This window comes from Physeter macrocephalus, chromosome 19 (genome assembly GCF_002837175.3).
Source record: "Physeter macrocephalus isolate SW-GA chromosome 19, ASM283717v5, whole genome shotgun sequence".
In the NCBI taxonomy this organism is placed as follows: Eukaryota; Metazoa; Chordata; class Mammalia; order Artiodactyla; family Physeteridae; genus Physeter; species Physeter macrocephalus.
The window spans coordinates 83,984,421-83,999,365 of record NC_041232.1 but is presented as its reverse complement, the minus strand read 5'-3'; the positions used below and the strand labels follow the sequence as shown (position 1 = coordinate 83,999,365).

Genomic DNA, 14,945 nt, shown 5'->3' with positions numbered 1-14,945 from the left:
AACTTGCCAAGTTTCTGCTCTTACGTATCCTGTACTTGGCTCCGGGTACACGGGACAGAGTGAGGTCTGATAACGCTATGGTACCTGCAGAGGCCCACACACCTGGTGAGAGCCCACGTCCACCCAACTTTAGAGCGTGCATGTGTCCTACCGTGCACAAGGCCCCCAACTCACAGAGGGGGAAACATGAGACAAACTAGATTACTAAAAACCATGCAACGCGTACACCTATCTATGATAATTTTGAAGAGTGTATCACTTGGTTCCCTATAGTTCTCAAATATTTTCAAGAGTTTCTCAAGTCAGATTCCAAAATACGTGGAAGGAAGCTGCTTCTGACATCTTTCTGTTAGTTTCAATTTTATTTCACAGACTTTTTACAGTTACACATGAAAAAGCATTAAATACTCACCTCTATTTTCTTATTTACATGGTGTAAAATTTTTACTAACAAAAATTTCTTATCAGATGTTAAGTATAGCAGAAACACTGCTCATGATCAGCAAGTCAATGATTTAACATAAGGTGTGCTCTATTTCATGATTTTTCACTGTACAAGAAAATCTCTAATTCAGTTTGTCTAAATGCAACAACTACCCAGTTGCCTTCACTTTTATGAGCTACACTCCTTCCTGTTTGATTCGAAATAGACTCTGGAAGAGGGCTGTGAAGATCAGAGCCTTCCTGTGCATTTTTCCACATCCGTCAGGAAACACGTGGTTGCTTGTTCTTTTAATTGTCTTGAGATCGATTATCTTCAATGACAATAGTTCTTCTAGAATACGGTTCAAGTTCTACAAATATATATTGAAATTCATATTCGCCACTTTCTGGGTTCTGGAAGAAAAAAAATGAGTATCAAGGTGTTGCCCTGCTCTTTGGCGCTTTACGTTGAGTCTGCGTTCAGGAAACCCCATCCCCACACGATCTCACCTCTTTCACTTCAAGATGCACAGTTCCTTGCTTCCCGGGCTCGGAGCCCTGGATGTAGAATTTCACACGCATGTGTTTCAGCCCATCTTTTACGTATTCAATAAAACTGTCAAGACAATGAAAACACGCAAGCCTGAATTCCTCCCACTTAAACATCACCCCAAGCTCTCGAATCCAAGCCGCCTGCGGTACCTGACGTGCTGCCTTCTGCCACGTCTCGTCATCTCCCCGTAGCCTTTAACAGGCTCGCCGAAGACGCTTAGGACCTGCAGAGTAAGGTGATGCTTCCTCAGTCAGGGCTATTTTTTTTAAGCTTCCTAGGGAAATATTTTCTGACAAACTGAGTGATTTATTTTAGAAAAAAAAAAAAAAGCCTGGGACTCTTTCAAAATGTTATCTCCAATGATAAGAAAACTGGGAAAAGTTATTATGCAAAAATCATCCCATAGTTAACACTCAAACTTTTCATGCACAGAGAATGAAATAGGTAACTTTATGGTGTTACTGGTAGTTTCAGAACAGTTAGGCTGAAGTGGAGCTGTTTCCACTCCCCTTTTACAAAAAGAAACACGATGTAACAAAGTGTTCAAATGTTTAAATGTCTGAACATTTCTTAGTGAAATTTACCCAATGGGGTCTAATACTAAAAGCTATGAGATCAAAATAATTTTTTAGTCATTAAATACACAAATAAAAACAAGTAATGATTTATTTAAAACAAACCAGATCTAGAGGTAGGAGTCCGTTATTCCCAATGGGAAAACTCACAATGAAGTGGAAATGTAATTTTTACTGAATTTAAAACGCAAACACTCCGGAACCTTTTCAAAAAAATAGAAATGTGATCTCCAACTAAAAGAAATATTGCTTCAACTCTGGAGATTTTTCTTATTTGGTCTGTTGGGCATCTTCAGTATCAAAATTTTCAGGCTCATATTGAGACTAATATGTAAGATGAGACATAGTTAAGAACTGTGTAGCTGAAACGATTGTTCAAATAATTTAATAGATTAAACACGTCTGTATCAAAACATAAGTATTTTCTATTTCTCAACCAAGCAAAGTGCCTGGCAAACAACAGGCCCCCAATAAATGCTGACAAAATCGAACTGTTGAAGTGTAATTCTTCCTCATAGAGCTCTTTTAGGCGGCAAATTAAGTTATGACCTTAATAATATCTTGCTCTTTGTGTTTATTCTGTGAAGTTCTGTTTTGTTCAAAATGCTGAAGAGCTATGAAAGACCGAGTTTGTGAATAACACAGCAACTCTTCGTCTCTTAGAGACGCGCCCTAACATTTCATTATTGCTACTGCTCATGTTTCTTTTTGTACCCTGTAAAGGGTTTCTTGTCAGGTATAATTAGGACCCCCAATAACTCTAATGGGAAGCTCCTTTACTCCCTGCTGAGTTTCAGCTTACACAGAGGGACCCCTCCCCCTCTGCCTTCTCCTCCACAGTTCTCAGACTGCCCCGAATCTAGTAAAAAGAAAGATGCCAGAGGCCGTTAGCTCCTGCCGTTTCCGCCCTGTCAAGAGTAGAGACACTCATGGAGCATTTGGAGGTGGGGCCCCAGGGAAACCCAGGGCAGGGCATGGACGCTGAGAGGATCTGCGGGTTCAAAAGCTTCCCCTCCCCAGGGACCTCACGGTCTGTTTCTCTGACATTACTCCTTGGTCTGTGTGAGAAACAGCCCTGATATTTATGATGCTACCTGCCATCTTCTTTCAAAGTACAAGAATTAAGATGTCAATGAGTAAGATGTTTCAGTGCCAAAGTTTTCCACCCAGGAGTAAAATCTGGCACTGCACGGGCTACACTGGCTTTCTACCTGTGACCGGAAAGCCTTATGAAAAGCTTCCTCTGGACGGGATCCTTAAAAGAATCGAGGCGGCTTTTCCACATCTGCATCCTCCAGGGCGTGGCTCAGGCAGGCTGTGCTTAAGAGCCTAAGATGTGGAATCACCCAAACTGGGATGGAGGGTCTGGCTCTCCCGCCTACCGGTTCCGTCATTTTAGTTGAGTTACTTAACCTCTTTAAATATCAGTTTCCTTCTGCAAACAGGATAATAGTAGCACCCAGCACAAGTGGTTCTTGTGAGACTGAATAAAGACGATGTGCTCAAACACTGAGCAGAGTTCTTGGTGCATAATATGCTCTCAATAAGCATCGACAATTACTATTATGATCACAAGATTATGAATCAGGGTTTTAAAAAGACTAGTGAGTTTAATACTCTGGTATATTCTAAGCATTTATTATTGATGACAACTAGTAAAACGACTCTCTTGTACCGTTAGGATGGAAACACCCCCGCATGGACCTTTGGGTGCTACTCGTAATCAAAGCATTTCAAGTACAGAACAAAGAGCTGATAACATAGTCACAATCCAACCATACGATTTCATTATTATATAAATTCACTAGTCTCAGAACTAGCACGTGACTTCTGCCTGCCCCCCCCCCCGCCCCCCAACATTCCTCTCCCTGTTACCAGAGTCTGTGTGGCTCAGCCTTGAGGACTAACCTCGGGATGTAATCTGCATTTTTCTAGGGCTTTACCATATATCTTATTAGGACTGGATGAAGAAAAAAGTTCTCTGAAGATCGTGTAAAACAAGCCACCTGAAAATCAAAAGAAAAAGCTCAAGCAAAGCAAGGGCCAGACAAATGGAAAGTGAAAAAGATATTCAGGGGTTTTATACTTGCTGTGTTTTCAACCTGTAATGGTGATTCCAATAAGCACCACTATTAAATAGGTAAAATCTCTTCCAGCTTCTTTCACTGTAAAGAGAAAACACCACTGGTTACACGTGTGCCGGACGTGAGCAGGGATGCTTCTGGCTTCAGGATCTCTAGCAGGTGAGACGTGGGCTCAGGACCTAATGAGGGGCTCGGTACATGTTCTGGAGCAGCTGTTGTCAAACCTCTCTGTGAATCAGGACCACCTGAAGAAACTTTCCGAAAGAACCGCAGCAGGATTCTGGGAGCAGGGCTTAGGAATCGATTCTTTACTTTAGGTAGCATCATGATTTTAACACCTCCTTATTGTCTAAGAGGAGGAAACCCTTTGAACAAGTGATCCAGTCCCTCTGAGTGGAAACAACAGTCCCTGATTAGGCACCACTGGATATGGTCTGCTGTTCACACATTAAGAGACGTGTTGGCTTTGTCAGCTGCAGTCAAAGGGATCAAGATGGGCCTCGACCCTCAACAGCCAGTGACCTTCCCAGTCTGCCACCCTGCTGGCTGTGAAACAGAACTGAATTTAGAACAGGACTTTGCTTGGCCAGGCAGATTTGTGAATCGAACTGCTTTAGAAAATGAAGCACCTGCACAGAACCTGCAGATACGGCACTTTTTTGTTTTTAAAATAACCCGTCTCATTCTATTCTCTACCAAGGTCACAAAACACACTGAATAAGCATTAACTGCCAGCTGTGAGCCCGGCGGCCCGCTGAGAACACGACACCGCCCGCGCTGGTCAGGAGCCGCGATGTTCCCCGTGACCCACATCAGGCCTTTGCCCCAGCACCTTTGCTCCCGACTCCCGGCTGGCACACTCACCGCTGCCTCGCTTAGGCTCTCGGGAAGGCTCTTCCCCGTTTATTCAACCACAAACATCGACTGTATGTACTACGTGCAAAGCCCGCGCTGAGTATAGTCCACGCATTCTCGGAAGTTTCAGCATCATGTTATAGTTGTCTCCAGTAGAAGCGCTCATCGTCTACCTTCCTCTTCTTGACCCTTTCAGACCGTATACTTTCACACAAAACCCCTCCTGCCATCTGTCTCTGCAATGAGGGGTGCTGTGGTGACCACCCGCGTGCTCCCCGCAGGACCGAGACTCCCGTTACAGCCGGTGGGGGGAGCTGACGTGGCTGCTGGCTGGCGCCCTGGCCCTCCCCACAGCCAGTGCCTGGCTGGTGCCCAAGCCCCACGCCTTGAGATGAGAGGACTGCAAGGGCAGCCCCGCCCGCGAGCTCCTGCAGGACCGGCGGAGGTCCTACCGCAAACGCCCCGCGCTTCAGTTTCTCCCTCTGTCCAGCCCAGCCTCCCCACGGGAGGCCCCCAGACCTCCTGCCCGCAGACCCCACTGAGTCTGCTTCCCTGGAATTCGCCCTACGACGGGGCTACAGGAGTGGTCCTAGGAAGCAGCTCCAAACTGGGATTTTGGAGCTGGATCACTGGCCACCGGCTGGCCTCGAGGACTCGCCCCTGGTGGCAGGAGGAGCTGAGAGGCCCGGCAGGGAGTGGTCGCACACTGTCGCGGCTCTCACCGATGGTGGCCTGGAGCACTGGTGGGAGGGAATGCACCGATGGGTGTCGTGTTTGGGAATTTAGGGGGAATAAGCAATTATAAGGACTCGGACTGGATGGCTGTGGTAGGGGGCTGCCAATGCACTGGAGAAAGGCAGTGAGAGGACGAGGTAACTGATCACCAATGAAGGTCAAGTGTGAAAGTCAGACGCCTCCTGGACAGCAAAACAGGAGACTCCTTTGTTGCACCCAGAGGGCAGAAAAAGCTGAGGGCCAGGCCCAGGGCAAAAGAGTAGCAGAGAGGCTGGACTCTCACCCCACCAGGTCTCTTGTGCCAAGGCCAAGGTCGTGACTTGGGAGGAGAGGGAGCCTGCAGCTTGGCAGGGGGGGTATCAAGGCTGACGCACTCCAGAATCTTGAGTCCGCAGGTTCTCCTGAACCCTCTGGCGTGAAGCAGCAGCTCATGCCTCCCAGTTAAAGCCTAGCTCTTTTTCCTCCTTGAAGACCTGGCGGGGGCTTCCATCTAGCGAGACACGTGCTCTGGCCAGGTTACAACATAACTGGGAGGAAAGAGGAAACGGGCCATCCCCAAAGGGGCTGGAAGCGCCACCAGCAGAGCCGGCTGTATCCTAAGGGCAGCGTGAAGGGTCACAGAATACATAACTGGACAAGTGAGAGCTGATCAACAGGGGCAGTACTCTCCTCTGATCAAAAACTCAAGTCTGACAAGCAGCCTGGGAGCTGGTGCATGGCTAGGTTCGCTCTTGGAAAGATGGAGAGAGCGTGGTCCACATTAAGTGAAGTAAAAACGACAGAACTGCCATGGCAAACTATGGGCACGCTACAGTGGGTATAATACACCGAGGGCAAAATCCACCAGCCGACTGTCCTGTAGGAGGGCCTGGAAAACACTTCACATCGTTACAGAACAAAGCGCCCTGACAGCATGGGGACGGCCGTGGCATTGAAGCCAGGTGGGAGCAACCATGATAATGAATGGCTCAATTTCTGGACGTGAATCAGTCTTCAGACCTGGAATCCATTTTACCGAAGGAAGGCCAGCCTCTATACTGAGCAAGTATATGTGATTCCCCTGGTCCTTCACCTGAGCCCTACGGCCATTCACTTGGTGACTGTATGCTGGAAGAGGGGGACACCCAAACACTTCAAGGTCTGCTGGACAGTCTGAGCTGACATCAATACCCCGAGGAGTCATTATGGTCCCTCTGCTATGTACACATGGTGGCTATGTAATAAAGAGCCTGGCTTGTAAGAGGTCCACAGCTGGGTCCATGGACTTACCTGGAAGTCATTTCCCTGATTCCCAACGTATAACTGGAATGCACACACTCAGCAATTGGCAACAACGGTCCCTACTTTAGTTCCCTTGAGGCAGGTTAAAAGCTACCATAATGGGTAAAGTCCAATGGAAGCCTGTGAAACTGCCTCCTACTGACCAAAATAGTAAATGAAAAGTAGTATCACATCTAAGGGGGAATGCCAGAGGCAGTACTATTCTGAAAGACTAAAGATACAGGAGTGGTTGGGCTGGATATCAGAAAACTGAGACTGGGAAAATCTGCATTCAATTTTTAGTTGTGTGAAATTGGGGAAATATGCCTTATACATACTAATGAGTACTAATGTCTGTCTGAAACAGTAAATTTGAGGCTCAAATGAGATGAACTAACATCTAGGAAATCTACTTGTTTATTATAAAGTACTAAACAATGGTTAAGTTTTATATAGCTGTCACCAAATTAAGAAAAGCTGAGAAAAATTTTATAGACATAATTCAACAAAGTTCCATCAAAACCAACTTTCAAATCTGAGTTCAGATCTGTGAAGAAAATTGTGGGCCTGTATTCTCTGGTTCTAAACTGTGGTTAACGGCTCTACTTTTTAATTTGTGTGAAATGTTTATTCTTAGCACTGAACTTGTGTAAAGGGCACTAGCAGCTCTCGTCACGTTTGCTGAAAGACTGATCGTTACAGGGACTTCCCTTTTACCTTTCTGTGACGTTGAGATGGCGTTTTCCCCGCTCTGACTTCTGTGCACAGACACTTGTTTGCTGCCGTCCTCCTTCGCTCTCTGCGGGCTCTGTCCTTGCGTCCAGATGGTTTTCTGGGTGATTCCCAAAATACAACTAGGTCGCACCGTTCTCTTCTGCTCTTGTGGCTCCCATCTCCAATTGGGCTCAGTCTTCAAGCAAGCTTTGTTAAGTACAAAGTGTGCCAAAAACAACCGCTTCCCCGAGGACCTGTGCAGCTTCTCCGTACACCGTACAGCTCGTAGGAAAGTACAAATCATGTTCCCGGAAAGCCGCTCCGCTTAGGGAAGATGCCAGCTGTGACGAGCAAACCTTCACTACCCACCACACACCCAGCCGGACGCGGACTCCAGTCCTCGCGTTCACACCGGTAATTCTGCACGGCGTGTTCGGAAAAAACGCTGGCTCCAGCAGCGTAAATCAAGACAGAAAGTCTCCAGAAAAGAGTTGATGTCCTCCTTCCCTTCTCTTCGGCACTCTTTTTACCGGAATTAAAGTGCTTTGATTACTTTCTATGCTGACATTCACCCCGTCCCCGCCAGGCCTTTGCAAAGAAACCGGGGAAACCCCTAGGAGTACTGGGAATAGTAGTTTGAGGGCGTCACTTCTCCCAGAGTTGCCGCAGCGGGGAAGGCACAAGGACTACATCTCCCACAGTGCAAGGCGGCCAGAGCGCGCGCTGACCTCTCGCCGCCTCCCAGACTCCCCTGCGCGGGTGTCTGCGCACGCGCCACAGTACAAGAAAGCGGGGCCGGGTTGGTGGTGGGCGGGGTTTGTGCCCCTGGCGCTGTGTAATTCAAAAAGAACTTGCAAAAGTCAAGTTAGCAATTATAAACTGCTTGCTCCTGCGACCCCTAGAGAGCCCCTATAAACAGAAATTCTCGGTCTGATTGTCGCTATCATGTTCCTTATGGGGAGATGATGTAGCCTTTGCGTTTGTTCTTCCTAAGGAAACGAGACAGGAAACCGCGCAAACTACCCCAGAGCCAGCAGGTGGGAAGGGACAAAGCCACCACAAAGCCCACGCGGTGCCACAAAGTCCGAGCGGCCTCAGGCCGCCAGGCGTCCTCTGCGTCAGCACGTCGGGCGTGCGTAGAAGCCGGGCCTCGGAAGTTTCTAGAACCGCCCCTGGAGCCCATGGAAAAGCGGTATTGTCTTCGGCCCTGCCCCGCTTCTGCGCACGCGCTGGCGTCGGGTGGGCGTGGCCCGGGGCGGTGCGACGGCAGGAAGGAGGAGCGCGCCGAGCAGCGTAGGCGCTGGGTCTCCATGGCGACCGGACGCGGCCGGCTACAGCAGCCGCCCTGGCGCGGCCTCATGGCGCGGCCCCCGCCGTTCGGCGGCGACGGCTCGGCCCGCGGGAGAGCGGGGAAGGCAGCCGGGGGCGCAGAGTTCAGGTGACTCTCGGGGGTCGCGCGCCCGGGGAGCCCCTGCGAGGAAAGCCCTTCACTCCCCCGCCTCCCTTTCCCTTTATTTTCGTTGGTTCCGCCATGGCGGGTCGCTCGCCGCTCCTTTTAGCGCGGGAAAGGTCTGGAAGGACGGCGGGAGGAAGTCTCTCAAACTTGGAAGCGTGGGGTTACCCCAAGTCATGATACAAATAGAGGAGCTTCCCGGGAGTATTCTTTCCTCAGTCCGTTCAGTTAGTGGGCCCTGCGGGGAACGGCGGCGTGCGAGCCCCGCGACCCTGAGCGGCCCTCGCGGAGAACCGCCGCGTGGACGCGCTCACGTGCGGGGGCTGGTGCGCAACTCCGCGCTCCGCCCGCGGCTCGCTGGCAGGGTTCCCTCCAGAACGCGTTCCCAAAGTTGCTTCCTAATTCTGGTACCGGGAGTCACCTTTTGTCTTTTTTATGACTTTATAACTTAGAGAAGTAGATTCTGCTTATCAAACATTATCGGTTTTCTCTCCCGCTCCCAGTTCATGAACGGAGGACTCAACCCCTAACCAGGTAACTCTGTTAGGCAGGTTGGTCTGGGAGCTGCACCTCCGACGTCAAGGCCAGGTCTGAGTTTCTAAGCAAGCCCTGGAGGGATGCCTTCTAGACAGTCACCCTTTGGTGCTCAACCTCTAATCCTCTTCTGCCGTCTTCATGTCCAAGCGCGGGGGCGTGTGGTGTTCTTTGTTCTGGTGTCTGGAGGCTCGTCTCCGTTCCATTTCTCTTGGGGTACCATGGGCCTGAAGGGTGGTCCTCTTCCACAGTGAGAGAAGGCAACTTTGAGGAGTGAGCTGGGGAAGGAGCTGCTTTCCAAAAGGAACTTCAGCTTAACTCCAGGGATAGTGGCTCACTTCACAAAGCGAGTGATCCAGTTTGTCAGAAATATCCACGTGCTGTCGTGCTACGTTGTTAAATCCCTCTTTCTTTTATCGTGAGCTGGTCCCAGCTCTGCACGCATCATCCCAGTTAGATTACCAGGTGGAGGGATAATGCTAAGGACCGTTGGCATTCTTGAGGACTATCTTTTTCCTTGTAGGTATTCTCCATTTATAGATTTTTAAAGTCGGCATAATACGCCTTCTAGCAAACCAGATGTCTATGTTTAGGCATAGCAAAGGATTCTGTTACTTACCAGCTCAACTAATTAAGGTATATTTTTTCCCCTGAATCTCCAGGACTATGTCCTCTGTCCATCCTGGGATCCGCTAACCCTACTTACCCCGGTTTCAGAAGCAGGGCCCCATCCCTTGGTATTACGGTAATAGTTGGTTCTTGAAAATAGCTTTAATGCTAGACATATCACAAGCCTCGTGACAAAATGGTGACAATGCCTGCAAAATTTCTATTATGTAGGAGAGAAAGAAAGGAATTTAAAATAGGAAGCTTGAACTTTACATTAATTTGCCACTATTACTAAAAGTAGTCTTTATATATAATACTCTTTTAGTGGAAGCGGAATGATTGTTATATGATGAATCTTTTATTACTTTGAAAGTTGAGTGAACTTTTTGTTGAAATGATGTAATTAGAATGCCTGTAATTATGCCTGGCATGGGAGTCTGCACCTCAACCTGTGATTTGGTGAGATGTAAGTTCTTTTTGGTAAAGAAAAGTCAGCTCCTAAGAATGATTATGGTCTACATAGGTGGTTATTTTTAATGTCTCAGTGCAGAAGAATTCGTTTTTAACAAGGAGTCACACAAAATGTGTGATATGTGTAAACCTTTTTAACACAAAATGTGAATTTGTATAAATAACTACCTTAAACTGTAAGAAATATAGCAGAAAGCATATCAAGTTGGCTTAATTTCTACTTTGTCTAATTTCTTTGATTTATCAGATATTAAAAATCAGGCCCAGAAAGTAGGTTTTTAAAATAGCAAACTTAATTCAAAGCCATCAGGTAAAGTTTGTCACTTGAAAAAAGGCGGTTTTAAACTAAATGTCATCTTACTAATTATATCAGCTAAATGTGTACTTAACTTTGTAGACGTACAGAGCTTGTTGCTGAAATCTTGGCTTCTATACACCGGTGCCGAATAGAAATACAGAGACAGAATTTAGGAGGAAAGAAAAAAAGTGGCTTTATTTCTTTGGCAGGCAAAGAGGGAACATAGGGGGCTAGTGCCTCCAAAAACTGTGACCCCCTTCCAGAGGGTAGTGAGAAGTTTTATAGTAATGGTTTAAAGAGGGTGTAATCAGCTCGTGGACGTTGTTTTGATTGGCTGGTGGTGAGGTAAGTGGGCGTCGGCATCATCAACCTGGTTCCAGCTGGTCTGGTGTCTCGGTGGGTGCTTGTGGGCAGCATGCCTTCGTTAATGGTTAACTTGTCCCACGTGGAGGACGTTTTAACATCACCAGAACAGCTCAAAGATGTGTGTATCCATTGATGGGGCACCAGGACCTTGCCCCAAGGCTGAACTATTGTTTTTCTTGACTTTGTTTCTCCCTTGTCTTGTATCCCCTCCCTTCCCTAATTAACAACTGTTTGAATCTGCGGGTTGGAACTCAGGGAAGGTCATGGAGGCTGGATGAAGGCTATTTCCTATAATCAAAGAAATGGGGGGGGGGGGACACAGAAAGGCTTTGTGTCCAGGAGCCCCACAGGGCCCTGCTTGGGATCAAGCTCCATGAGGACATGCATGGAACTTACTGATTGTTAATTGTGGGGCCCTTAAAAATGTGCAGTTTATTTTATGGAGAAATGGAGATGTGCTTTCAATGGTACCAAAATCCATACTGATACGATGTATAGTAACTATAGTAACACGGTGGAAGGAGCTCTGGAGGACAGTCAGGAGGGGAGGGTCCTGGGGCTCTTGACCTCTAGCTTGGGACCTTGAAGAAGTCACTGTTGGCTGCCTCGTTAGAGACTTAGTCTTCTGCTCCGGAAATGAGGGACTCAGGAGATCTATTTTAATTATGGAAAAACAAAACAGCAACAAATAGGCTGTACTTTTTGAACAGATAGGTGCCAGTGGGCACCTTCCTGAAGTGGAAAATTAATGTAACAGGTTTGGGGGAAAATGTTAAATAACTGGTGAGTCATATAATACATTTTTGTATGTATTATATGATACATATAAAGTACATAAGACAAACACTGATAAGTTATCCAGTAGAATGCAATATTTGCATTAATTTTTAATATTAAATAAGAGACTTCCAAGAAGTTTTGTGCTTTCTGCAGGCTGTGCTCCAAGATTTTGGGGGGACTCGTACCCAGAATGCTGTGGAGGCCTTTGAAAACCACAGCTCCAGCCTAAAGGATGGTGCTGTGAAACTATGCTCCCAAACCTTCTTGTGTATGGGCTCTCAGTTTTAAAGCAACAAAAACCCCACAAGTCATTACATTTTCAGTATATTAAGAAACATTAGAAAGTACATGGTGTTCTGTCCCTTCAATCTTCCAGCCCCCGTTTAAAAACTACCACCTGTAATTCCATAATCTTGTGAATCAGATGTGTTACCGGTTAATACCTTGTTACCTTTCCTCGAAGATCTCTTTTCTTTGTATGTATGTGTTTACATTTTCCCTTAAGAGAGAAATACAAAAATAAGATTATGTAGTATATACTGATATAAACTTTTTCAGTTGATGCTATTAATTGAGCAGATATTTATCGAATGCCTTCTGCATGCTGGGCAAGTTGTGGGTGCCGAGGAATCAGCAGGGAACAAAACTCGTGCAAAAGACCTGCCAGCATGGTGCTTACACCCCAATGATAGCAAACAAGGTAGACAAGCAAAGTGTGTGGTGTCGGATGGTGGTAGGTGCTGGGGGGGCATCGTGTGTGCGTGTGTGTGCGCGCGCGCGCACAGGATATGGATTGGAGTTTTTAGAGAGCGTGGCTAGAAGATCTCAGGGAGACGGTAACATTTGAATGGCGGTCTGTATCCAGGAGGTGAGGGAGCTGGCCGTGCAGACATCTGGGAGATGCCACGAACTTGTTTTTGTGCAAACACTTCCACCTGTATTGAAACTGTCCCTTTTTATTGGCTGAACGTGGCTCACTACGGAGGTCATGGGGTTTAACTGATGTCTATATTGTTTCTAGTACTTTTCCCAGTGCAAACAGCTTTGAGATGGACATTCCTGAGTGAAGTCTTTGGGCTCATTTTTTTTGCCTTGGGTTATAGTTCTAGACGTGAGATTCTTGGCTTAAAAAAACATGTGCCTTTTAAGCACTTGGCTGTCCGTAGTGTTTGCACCAATTTGTGGTCCCAGCAGGGAAGGAGAATGCCTGTTTGTCTGCCACAGAGCGGCCCTTGTCCTTATCATTTATTTGGTCTTTGCCAACTTGCTGGATTGAAACTGATCGATAGATCGTATTGATTTACTTTTCTTCAGTTCCCTTGGAAAGGTTTAGGGTAATAGTTTAGATTTTTTTTTTTGCATCTTTTGATTGAGGAAATACGTAATGGCAAAAAGCTGTTACCAATTTACTAATGCTTCTAGACAAAGTTATATTTGATCAACCACAGCAGTGTTCATTTAAGTTAAAAAAATAGTGTATCAGGGAGAGTCATTCCTCAGTCTTCATCAGTGTGTGTCTAGACTCTTAGACCTCGGCACGACCCTTCACACCTGTAGTGGTCTAAGGGTCACCACCTGGGGACTCTGGGTCGATATTGTTATTATTTGATGGAGGGGTAAAAGAAATTCCTTTTGTTTAAAGCTTAAGTGTCAGAAACCTTTGTCTCCTGCAGATATTTTTGCTGAATCTATAACACAGGTCATGTAGAGTTTACAGGATTAGTTAACCGCTTAAAATAAGGAATGCTTTTAAATCATTTTAAATACTTAAAAAAAATTGTGTATCATGTTGAACAGTGCCCCCATCTCCCCCTGCAGATTCATGTCCACCCAGAACCTCAGGATGTGACTTTATTTGGAAATAGGGTCTCTGCAGATGTAATTAGTTAAGATGAGGTCATGCTGAACTAGGGTGGGTCCTAATTGAACGTGACTGCTGTTCTATAGGAAGACACACACACACAGAGGGAAGACGGCTTTGTAAGGAGAGAGCAGAGACTGGAGTTAGTTAGCTTAGCTGCCATGAGCTAAGAAACACCGAGGATTGTCAGCAACCGTCAGAAGCTGGAAGAGGCAAGGAAGGATTCTGTCGTATAGTCTTGGGAGGGAGCATGGCCCTCCCAACACCTTGATTTTGGGCATTTGGCCCCTAGGTCTGTGAGACAATAAGCCACCTAGTTTCAGGTACTTTGTTAAGGCAGCCCTAGGAAATTAATACAATTAGGAAATTGTATTTTACCTCTGATTACTGTTAGAGCCAGGTCAATGGACTTAAAGCTTTTCTGCTGTGGAAATCTTTGCTGAAACAACAGAAGGATAAAATTACGACTCAGGTGGCATTCCCTGGTCAAAGGGGGAGAGGGCATTGCAAAGCTCTCCAGACTAGCATTTCTCCTTGCCCTTTCCTGCTGCTCTGCATTTGGCTAGGAGGTCCCATAAGGCGAGGAGCGCCTTGAGTGCCTTTGGCTGAAGCTCGGCGGAGAGGCGTGGGTATCAGCAAGATCCGGAATGGTCTACTGTGCTCAGCCTCTCCTGGATTGAGGGGCCAGCGTGCACAGGATGGCTCATGTTTATTGAGGGCTTACTGTGTGCCAGCCGTTATGCTTGTTTCTGAAGAGAAAAATCTGTTAAGGGAAGAGAAGCCCATTCTCTGGCTGCTCAGAATCACCTGGGGCATCGTCAGGCGACTTGAGCGCTTGCTGACGCGTGCATCTTGGCGTGTCCATCTCCGTGGCAGGCACCAGGCTACTCCGAGTCCATGGGTGATACACTCCCCGTGCCTCCTAAGAGCAGGTTATGCTTGGGGTCGAGGGCCACCCTCTGTTCAGATCTGTCCGTGTGGGTTTCATTCTTCCACTTCCAGAGAGACTGTTGCCCTTACTTCCAAGTTCTTAGGCCCCCCTCCTTTTGCCCCCAATCATTGCCCATATCCTTTTTGAGTGATAGTGTAAATATATCCAGGAAGTCATCTTGGTGGGAAAAATGGGGTGAGGGAGTGGTAAAACCCTTGGTGAACAAAGGACATCTTCAGAGCCGTAGCGCTGGCGAACTAAGCATACAGAGTACGCGCACTCTAGATTTTAGTCACTTCTGAAATAGCATGCTGGCCGGGAGGTGGGTCAGTTATTGGTGTGTGTATTGGGGAGGGGGTAAAAAGGCAGCTTCCAGATCTTCCCAAGAGAAGTCGTGTGTCCACCAGGAGCGCTCTCTGTGGACTGCTGCCTAGAAGTGGGAA

At 47.0% G+C, this 14,945-nt stretch overlaps 2 protein-coding genes across 2 annotated transcripts in view; one reads left to right on the top strand and one right to left on the bottom strand.

Annotated features, from left to right (window-relative positions):
* Positions 1-347: 347 nt before the first annotated feature.
* TIMM21 (translocase of inner mitochondrial membrane 21) lies at positions 348-7,813 on the bottom strand. Its single transcript, XM_007116215.4, has 6 exons — positions 7,203-7,813; positions 3,654-3,716; positions 3,460-3,557; positions 1,126-1,199; positions 934-1,039; positions 348-837 (listed from the first exon to the last, which is right to left on the bottom strand). Exons 1-6 carry the CDS (start codon positions 7,501-7,503, stop codon positions 733-735), a joined length of 747 nt encoding a protein of 248 aa, XP_007116277.1. The 5' UTR covers positions 7,504-7,813; the 3' UTR covers positions 348-732.
* A 696-nt stretch (positions 7,814-8,509) lies between these two features.
* The window catches only part of FBXO15 (F-box protein 15), a 248,411-nt gene continuing 241,975 nt past the window's right edge, over positions 8,510-14,945 (top strand). The window contains exon 1 of the mRNA XM_028480298.2: positions 8,510-8,637. Within this exon, the coding sequence (XP_028336099.2) occupies positions 8,510-8,637 (128 nt within the window). The remainder of the gene's footprint in view (positions 8,638-14,945) is intronic.